Below are 10,051 nucleotides of genomic sequence, written 5' to 3' on the forward strand. Positions count from 1 at the left end.
ATTTTTAAAAAATTTAAAAAAAAAAGATCAATCAGTAAACTCAGCAAGTGGAGAGAGAGGGAGAAATCACTTCAGTGCTTAGTGATTACAGCACTGTCAGGCGTGAGGGGATCAAGGCTCTTGGCTGTTAGATGCATTTAACTTCCACAAACCCTTCCTATGGTGAGAATCGTTCTCCAAAGCCTAACAGAAACATCTCCAGCTGTGGTGAACCTCCCAGACCCCATCCAGTTGTACAGTGTGCCCCCACCCACTCCACTAGCCAGGAACACAGGCTGTGTGCCCGACACAGGTCATTCAAGGTCATCCATCACCATGCCGAGGCAGGGTTCACTGAGACCAGCAGAGTTGCCTGACATGAATGGGATGGAACAGAGTGCCCACACAGCTTTCTCTAAGTACCTATCTTTTTGGGGTGCCCTCCAAGACCACTAGCCCAGCAGAGCAGGATTGGTAACGTCAGTACTGCTAAGGCCCACAAATCATGCACTGCTGTAGAAGTAACCCCTAATAAACTCATCTACTGGCCAAGCTGGACTTGTCCAAAAAGCTTTTTGGTCTAGAGGCCCCTTCTCAGTTCAGAGGCAGATTTTTTTTTTTGTCTCCCTAGGAAATTTATGCAACATCCTTTAAACCTGCAGTAAATCCCAACCAGTGTAACAGGTTCCTTTTCAGTCCATCCAGTGTCTCAGTACACATTTCTCCAGACAACAGTAACCCAGAGTCACCAACTTGGTAGCAAAGTGGTCCCACTGTGTTAATCATCTCTGATTGGGTGCAACCTCATGCCACAGCACATGGCTTGATGAGTAGGCTATGGGAAATATTTCAGATACATATCCAAAGGAAGCAGAGAAGTCATGCACCTGAAAGGGAGCTACACTTAGAAACGACAAAGATTGAAGGAAAAGGAGGAGAATCGACTAAAGCGCTCAAGAAAAAAAGAGGATGGTCAAAGAAAACTTGGAAATAATACAAAATGGTAAGTCCATCAGAGAACGGTCACATGGATAGCATGTGCAGTTAGTTGCTCAGGTGGGAAAAACAAGTGAGAGAGCAAAGTTCAGTGTTCTAGATAGAATATTATGCTCATACTTCACAGAACTAAGCTCATGGGAATCTCACAGCGGTACTGGGCTCTCCTTGCCTCTAAATTCATCTGCACTCCTTTCTTGGGGAGATATTAAATTGTCCCTTTCACTCACCTGTAAGAACTGGTTTAGATCTTGACATCCTAGAGTCAACCTGGGGCAGTGCAGACAGTCTAGCGAAACGAATCCAGGGCTACTAGGCCATTCCCATGACTTACACAGATGATTTCTAAGTCGCACAGGGTCACACCCAATTCTGGGGAGGCTTCCAAGAGTCCCAAGGGAGGTTCTCACAGAGTTTAGCACCACTGTTTCCTCTGTCAATAGGGGTGTAATTGTCACTGTGTATTAAATGTAATTATCACTATGTCAAACGTAATTTATTTGATTTGTCCAAATATCCTTATTGATTTATGGCTTTCTTTAACCTTCCTGGAACCAATGATGACAGGTAATTCAACAGGGCTTAGTCACAAGAAGGGATGTGGGACAGAAGCACAGTTTTGATCTAGAAAGACAGCCCAGAAACACTGTGGGCTCATCTTGGGGGTTAGTGAGTCTCTGACACAACAACTTTTTACATTGGATGAAAAATGGGTACACCAAGATAAGAAGCCTTTTTCCTGTGGAGGAAAAAGGGGATAGTCCCAAGTGGGGTCCACCATTTTGTTTTCAAGAGCCCCGATGGGCTGAGGGTTGCGTGGAAGAGTCTGGGTGCCTCCTGGGTACACTGTCAGGGAGCCGCAGAGTACTGGTGTGGTGGATCATCAACTGATGGTCAACTTGTTACACCCAGCTGAACTGAACTAGCATGGTGCTGGGTGTGGGAGACCACCAATCCTCAGGCAGCAGCATAAGAGGCAGAACTGGAGGACAGGGAGAGGCTGCTAGGGAAGCTGCTTGGAGAAGCTGTGGGAGAGCCATTGGAAGCTGCTGGTTCTTCTGGGTTGTTCTGCTGGGGCAATTTGTTGTGCTGGTGTCCTGGTGAACTTAGCTGTTCTGGTTGGAGGAGGACCTTGGGGCCTCACAGTCATCAAGGATGGCTGCGGTTCATTTTCAGGGAGCTTTGGTTCTCATTTTAAGCACTGATTGTTTCCTGGCTCTGGAAGGGAAGATGGTGCACTGCTCAGCCTCCTGAGAAGCTTGCCACGTTGACTTTCTTAATGGGAACTCAGCTTTCCTTACCAATGGAGGAGCTGGGGATGTCATTGTTGCTGAGGATGGCTGTGGTATTATGGGGGGAGCTCTGTTTCTTACCTTGAGCATTGCTTCTTGGCTCCAGTTCAGATCCCTCAGGGTGGTAGCACAGATCCTTCATCCTGCTAGCACAGACTTTTTAGCTTGCACTGACCTTGGGCCTTCCCAGTGCAGATAGATAAAACAAGCCTACACACAACATTGTCATGCGCTCTAGGCCTCTGGTTGAACTTGAGGGAGGCATTGTTATGATCAGGGTTTCAGCTGGACTCACACAGAATATTAGGATGCAGGTTTTCAGCTGGTGTCTTTGGCCTTTAGTGTGTGGACAGATTTCCTGCACTCCTTGTACATGGTTGTTTGGATGATTCATTATTAGTAATCTTATAAAATATGTGTCCTGTATTGTATTGCTCACCTTGGATCATCCCAAGCCAAGACACCTGGGAGTGCACCAGGCTCACGTTCCTGGTTGAAGCCATCCTGACATTTGCCTGAGTGCTGCTGTACCCAGCAGGGGTGCCAGGATTTCTGGAGCCCACATCTCTCCTCTGTTTCATCTGTTCTCTCACCCTGTGTCATTTCCCTCTCCCTCCCTCTCTGCCTGTTTGTCTCTTTCCTTCCTACATTCACTTATTCTTCTACTTAGTTTCTCTGTGTAAGCAGAAATGAGTGGTGAGCAACAGTTTCATGGTACCAACCCTCCTCCTTGCTTTCCAGAAAACTGTGTCACAGATAAATATGATGGGAATCATGAAGGTGGCACAGGAAGTGCCTGGGTGCTTGAGGCCTCCTCTCTCCTGAATCCTGCTCCCCAGCTCCTTTTCCCTCTGTCCTTCTTGTCACCACATGAACATATTTGTTCTCTGTCCTTGACCCCTAAAACTTCTTTTTCTTTTTTTCTTTCTCTTCTCTCCCCCTCCCTCCCCACCCACACCCTCCCCTGGCTTCTTCTCTCCTTTCCATCCTTCCATTCCTGCACCTCCCCCTGAGCCCCACTAACACCCATTTCTCAACTCAACACACCCTTCCCTACTTCCCTGCACACTCTTATCCCAGTAGTCAAGTTCCTGCTTGCACATTCAGCTGTGCCCTAGGTGTGCAAGCACTTGATCCTTGTCACTCGAGGAATGGCACTTGTCACTGCCCTCACTGCCAGACAATGCAGAGGCACACGCAGTTAGAGGAATCGGCCTTCCTGGGAGCCAGACTCACCTGCACCCAGCATGGGCAGGAATCTTACTCTGAATTTTAAATGAAGGGGTTTAGAATCAGACACAGAATTGCTTTCTGCGTATATTTCCTAACCTTGCAGTTCAGACAGGTATCTGTAATTACTATTATCTGCATTGACCTCATTTGCCTTTACAGAACAGCCTGAAGTTGAAGGACAGGAATTGTGCTCAAAGGCACGCACACAGGGGCTGTCACACAGGATTGGGTCTGGGCCGGCAGCAGAGCCCCCACCAGGTCACAACCTTAATCACAGACTTTGCCACCTTTCACCTGCACCCCGGCCATACATAAGTTCAAGGACAGGGCCATGCCTAGATGTTCCTGAACCTCGGGGCCTCACTCTGCAACTTTCAGAATGCTGATATGGGGTGTCTGTCTGTGTGTGTGTGTGTGTGTGTGTGTGTGTGTGTGTGTGTGTGTACAAGCTCCCATATAACCGTTCCTGTCCCACTGCTCCCTTGCCCACACTGTCTCCTCCTATTTGCACTCCCACCCACCGAATTATCAGTCCCTCTCTCCCAAAAAAAGGCATGAAGACCACACATAGATGAGCAACTGGGCGAGAATGTGGCCTCTCCTTGGTCGCCTCGCCACCCACATGCCCACACACAAGAGCCCAGGCGCACATCTGCCCCACACATCAATGTGCTGCACTCACTCAGCCGCTGCACAGCCACCTCCAGGTGGGACAGCCTGTCCATCACGGTCCTGTCCCTTGTGTGTAGAGGCCGATGGGGATCCTTCTGAAGACCACCCTGAATCAAGTTCTGCACAATCTCCTTAGCGTGAAACAGCAAGAGGAGATTGGCAGCGAGGACCAGCATCAGCCCAAGGCAGAGGACCTGGGGGAGGTTTCTCCTGAGCATCTCTGCCTGCGGCTCCTCCACACGTGAGTGCCCACCGCCCTGCTAGCTGAGGTTCTCTGCTGGCTGCCTACTGCTGAGCCAGATGTTCTCTGGCCAGGAAAGCTGGGGGAGGAGCTGCCAAGCTTCTCCCTGAGCAATGCCAGGTGCATGGAGAGTGCCAGGGACGCTCCCAGAGGTGGGTGGGTCAGCTGAGCACACCTTGCCCTGCCTCAGAGGCCAGGGAAATGCCCAGCAGCCTGGGTGCCAGTGATCTCCCTTTCTCCCTGGAGACTGATAGGACATGTGAGGTCTGATTATGTGGGAGTCAGAAGAAGAGAGAAGCCCACAGAGCATCTGTGATGGGTGCTTGTGGGGAAGGCAGTAGCTAGGGATCCTTCTGCCCAACTCTCCAGGGTCACAAGACAGCGGTGCTCAGCACTGAGTGCTCAGCTAGTGTTAGGGACACCTTCCCTGCAGGTTCCACACCTCACTGCCTGCACACATGGAGCCTGTGGTGCCTCGCCTCTCTGGTTCCTGTTTCCACATGTTCTGTGTACAGGATGGGCTCTGGGGCTCTCCCTGACTTGGCTTCCATGAACCTCTCTGCCTCCACCTACTCCATTTACCTTGTCTTGAATAAATCACTTAATTACCATCATGATATATCAAAGAAAATCGTTCTCCAGGAGCAGAGTTCAAAATTCAGTCTGCTGTTGGGCATCCCTTCCTCCTGTGGGCATAGCTGCTGTGCTCACCGGGCCCAGGCAGTAAGCACTGAGGCACAGTGGGCGTCAGACATTCAGCTCCCAAGAGGGGCCTGAGAATGAAAAAGAACAAAAGGGAAAGTAAACAGCCATTTTTGCATCAATTAGCAATAATCGTGCCTCTGGCAAACCTCTTTGACTAAGATACCGCCAGTGTGCAAAGTTTGTTTCTGCATCAGTAGAAAGTCTTTCCCAGGCTCTGACTTGCAAATTTGGAATCTGGGCATTCATGATTCTGGGGTGAGCTGTCTCCATTTTTCTCTTCTAAACCAGGCAACAGAAAACCCTGGACATTGCACACTGTTGTGGTTTGGGGGTTTTGCAAAGGGAACAATACAATATAGGACACATGTTAAAAGAGTTTATAATGAATCACCTGAAGAATCATATACAATGAGTTCAGGAAATCTGTCCACACTCTAAAGAGAAAGCAGCTTGCAACATCTCCAGCAGCTTCTCCAAACAGCATTCCTGACAGCCTCTCTACAGCTTCTCCAACCCTGCCTTTTATTCTGCTGGCCACAATGCTCAGGAGGCCTCCCACACCCAGCAGCACCTTAGTTCAGTTCAGGGCGTAACAAGTCAATCACCAGCTAGTGATCCACGACACATATGGAAGAAAAGAGGAGATTCCAAAAAACAGAGAAAAAATGAAGGCTACTGGCTAGAGGTCTTCAGACCCAAGGAAGAACATAGATGTGAATTGTATAGGTTTTCTCTTGCCCTAATATTCTCAAAATTTTAAAATCATAGAAAAGCCACTAAAGCAGAATGAAGAGGACAAAAGGAGAAAAATCAGTGAACTTGAAGATAGATAAATATATCCAATTTGAACAATGAAGAGAAAATTGACTGAGAAATAACAACAGAACCTCAGAGGTCAATGAGATTATAACAAAAAATTTAATATTCACCTCACTGGAACCTCAGATAAGGAAACCAGAGTGTGGGACTGAGCAAGAATCTTAACAATAAAGGCTTGAGCCTGGGCAGATAGCTCAGCAACACTGTGACTGCCTGGTAAACACAGGGTCCCAAGTTCCATTCATGGTACAAAAAAATACATAAAGCTAAAACTAGTAAAGCTGAAATTTATCTAAAATTGGCAAGAGATATAAACCTAAAGACTTAAGGAGCTGAATGAAACAATCACAAAGAATGAAGCAAACACAAAGAAATCCTTTCCCAGAGCATCATCCTCATTCTTCTGAACATCAGACAGAAAATCCTTGTAAGTAACAGAAGAGCAATGACACAATTCCAGTGAGAATTCTCACTGGAAATCACAAAGCCAAAAGGAAGCAGAGCAAGCTTTTCAAGTATTGAAATAAACACTCCCCAGTCTTACATCCAACAAAAATATTCTTCAGGAACGAGGGGGAATCAAGACATGCTTAGACAAGGAACCTCAGAGATTCATGACCAGCAGGCGTACTTCGGAAAGGGGCTGAGACAATGTCTCAAAGTGTCACCATGTAGCTCAGGTGACCTTGAACACACTATATAGCCAAAATTGGCCTTGAACTTGAAGCAATCCCAGCATGCTGGGATTAAACATGTGCACCACCATGCCCAGCCCACCAGCATATTCATCTTAAAGGAAGACATAAAAAAATGTTCTAAATGAAGAAATGACAGAAAGAATTTAGGAAATCAGGGGAAAAAAAAGATCAAACAACAAGAGTTAAAATAAGATAAATGGAAAAGGATTTCCTTTCCCCTCCTGAGGTTGGTAAATTTGACAGATGAAGCAAAAAATCAGAACACTGCCTCATGGGCTTCTCAAAGTATGTGTAAGAGAGATTTAAGAGAATCGTATATGGGAATGGGCAGAGGCATTTAAAACAAAGTAAGGTTCCCACAGGTCCCTGGAACTGGTAACTAGTATAACCAGTAGTCCACACTGGCATGGTCATCAGGAGTCTTGATTGCCTGAATCTACCGGTGATAAAATAACAGAAACACGTGCTCAGAGCATGGATGTCAGTTTTCTGGTTGTGTACTTTTGGGCTCGCTTAGCCACTTTTCTCATCCTTGTACAAAACACCTGACACCCAACACTAAAGGAGAAGAAGTTTCCGTCCACAGTTGGCTGGCTCCAAAGAGGCCACGGCAGAAGAGCACAGCAGAGAGCTGCTCACTACCCAGGTTTCAGAAAGCAAAGTCCAGAGAGGAATGGAGGGAGATGCATCCTTTGGCAACACAACCCCAGGGACCTGCCCCTCAGACAGTCTCCACCTTCCAACTTTCTGTTCAGTTATCAACAGGAACCTATCAACGAATCAAGCCAAGGATTACCACGCCTCTAAGATTTAGTCACTTCCCCAAAACCCCACCTATGAATCCATGAAGCTTTGGGGGAACATCTGGATATAAAACATGCTAGTATTACTTTTGTAAACCCCCTTTTTAAAAATTACATTTTTTAAAAGCATGATATTGTCTCATACAAACCGACCAAAGAACTTACAAATGCCTTACTACAAAAAGTTAAGCCTGATGGTACACACCTATAATTCTACACCTTGGGAGGCTGAGATAGTAGAATCATGAGTTTGAGACCAGCCTGGACTACATACATATATATTAATTTAAACTAAAATTAAAATGCACACCAAAAAAATGGTTACCTCCCAAAGTGGTGGAGATCAAAGAACTGAGGGAGAAAGGTCATAACTTTTCATTGTACAATTTTTTATATTTTTAAAATTGTGTATTATGTTATATGAATTGTCTATCAAAAATAATTTGAAAAAAATAATTTGATAAAAATTGTATCATATTCTGTATCACCTTATTGTGGTCTGGAATAAGACAGAAGACACAAGCAAATTAGAGAGACTAGTGAGCTCTGTCTTCTGTAGTCCTTGCCCCTGTGCTTCTGGTCCATCAAAGTGATGGGACTCCCTGGGAAAGGGGACACAGGAGTGTCCTTCTGGAAGTACATCTTCTCCTGCAGCTAATCCCTGCTCAGGAGTCAGGGATATCATCCTCCAATATTCAGTTCATAAAAATCCCCTAAATGGCTTGGCAAAAATGCAGACTTCCAGGTTCTAGGTTTTCATTCTGTCAATCTATTAAGAGTCTTAAGCATCTTAACTTTAACAAATATTTCATCTGAGTCATCTACATTTCTGCCTGTTGATGCTCATGAATTTATGTGGTGGGGGGAACCACACACTGATTGCAGAACAGATTTATGCCCCTGTCCTGATACCTAGGAGCAAAGTGTCACCAAAGGCTGTGACCAAACACTCTACCTGAGCATGTAGCACCTTGAAAAAGTCCCAGTCCCTCCAGTAAGAAGAGCCCACAAGCGAATTCAGAGGAACAGGAAAGTACACATCTTTTTAATGAAAGACGAGCCCTTCAGGAGAATCAGAACAGAGATATACAAGTGGCAGAGAGCCAGAAGGACAAGGATGGATGCTGGGAGTAAGAGAAAGTTTGTCCAAACAGCTGAACTAACTGAGGTACTGGAAATAAGAAATACTGAACACTTCACTAAAGAGGGAACTTCAGTGTTGCTGGAACGAGACATAAATATTTATTGAAGCTTAAAAATGCACTGTTACTTACAGTTTATTTCCTGTAGGAAAGAGAAAAAGATCTTTATGCAGTTTGAACACAGAGGAAATCATCTTCATAAGTAATAAAACTTTGTAAAGTGCCTCCTTGTCTGTGTGCTTGTTGAATGGGCTCCTTTTCTCCAGGGACTTTTTGCACTCTCGGGGCTAATTTCTAAAACTATGGCACAGAATTGATATTTACAGATACCATTAAGAAGTGGGTATTAGATTGTGATAGAGAACTTTGCCTCCTTTTAATAAACATTGGATGTTAGCAGTCTGTAGATATGAAAATAGCATATTATCACTTGTCAAATTGTTGAAATTAATTTGAAGTCAAAGACTCAATTAGCCAGTTTTGATCCATGAGTAGTAATTTAGTGTAACCTGCATTCTGAATTCATTTTTTATCATTTTCATACCTCTTTTGATTTCCTATCTCTTTAACCAAGTGTAGAATACAATCATCAATCATTCATTTTTTTTTTATGTATTTAGGAGAGGGTCCTCAGGGTCTCACTACATACATCAGACTCGTAGTGATCCTCCTGCTTTCAGCCACCCCAGCACTGAGATTACAGGCGCGCGCCGCCACGCCCAGTCTCAGCCGCTGTCTCCGCCCGGCGGGTGGCCGCGCACGCCGGCCGCTGTGCTCTTGTATGAGCAGGTGCCTTAGTCTGCTGAGCTATCGGGCTGGCCCTGCATTTCATTTTTGAGCTATAAGCCAACTTTAGAAAAGAAGCAAAGATAGTCGGAACTTTCATGCCATGGAATGGGCCATCTTCTGCTGCCAGCGCCCTTTGGCTTCGCTAATCAGGAAGTCAGAAATGATCACAAGGCGGAGAGGAGGAATTGCTGACGTAGGTGTGCGCGTGGGTTTATGAGTGGAACAGTCCTTTTTTTTCAATTTCTAGAAAGAGAAGAAACTGGTCAGGAATTCTAAGGATTTCTTAAATAGGCATTTTGATATTGGAGAATAACTTGCTCATAATCCTGCAGAAATGCAAATGAAAGCCACGTGGAGAATAGTTTTAATAGTTTTGAATGAAAGAAGTGAGGTTTTGTTTTCCCAAGTTTCCAACAATGAGAAAAAGTGGTGCAGCAAAAATGTATTTTTTTAAGGGCCAGTCAGATAACTCAGTGGACTAAAGTGCCTGTTTAGGAAGAGCACAGCGGCCGAAGCTTGATCGCCGGCCTGCCGTGCCGGCCCCACTGCTCTGAGATGGTGCCTGAGACGGGGTGTGGCATTGTGCGCCTGTAATCCCAGGGCTTGGGAGGCTGAAAACAGGAGGATCGCTATGAGTCCGCTCTGTGCTGTGAGACCCTGTAGAGCCTGTTCTAAATACATT

The 10,051-nt window shown here is 45.7% G+C and overlaps 1 protein-coding gene across 1 annotated transcript in view; it reads right to left on the bottom strand.

The window, feature by feature from the left end:
- Galnt8 (polypeptide N-acetylgalactosaminyltransferase 8) overlaps positions 1-4,390 on the bottom strand; it is a 77,321-nt gene extending 72,931 nt beyond the window's left edge. The window contains exon 1 of the mRNA XM_004643592.2: positions 4,183-4,390. Coding sequence (XP_004643649.1) covers positions 4,183-4,390 — 208 coding nt within the window. The remainder of the gene's footprint in view (positions 1-4,182) is intronic.
- Positions 4,391-10,051: the final 5,661 nt, after the last annotated feature.

The sequence above is a fragment of the Octodon degus genome, unplaced genomic scaffold (assembly GCF_000260255.1).
Source record: "Octodon degus isolate 3935 unplaced genomic scaffold, OctDeg1.0 scaffold00178, whole genome shotgun sequence".
Classification (NCBI taxonomy): domain Eukaryota; kingdom Metazoa; phylum Chordata; class Mammalia; order Rodentia; family Octodontidae; genus Octodon; species Octodon degus.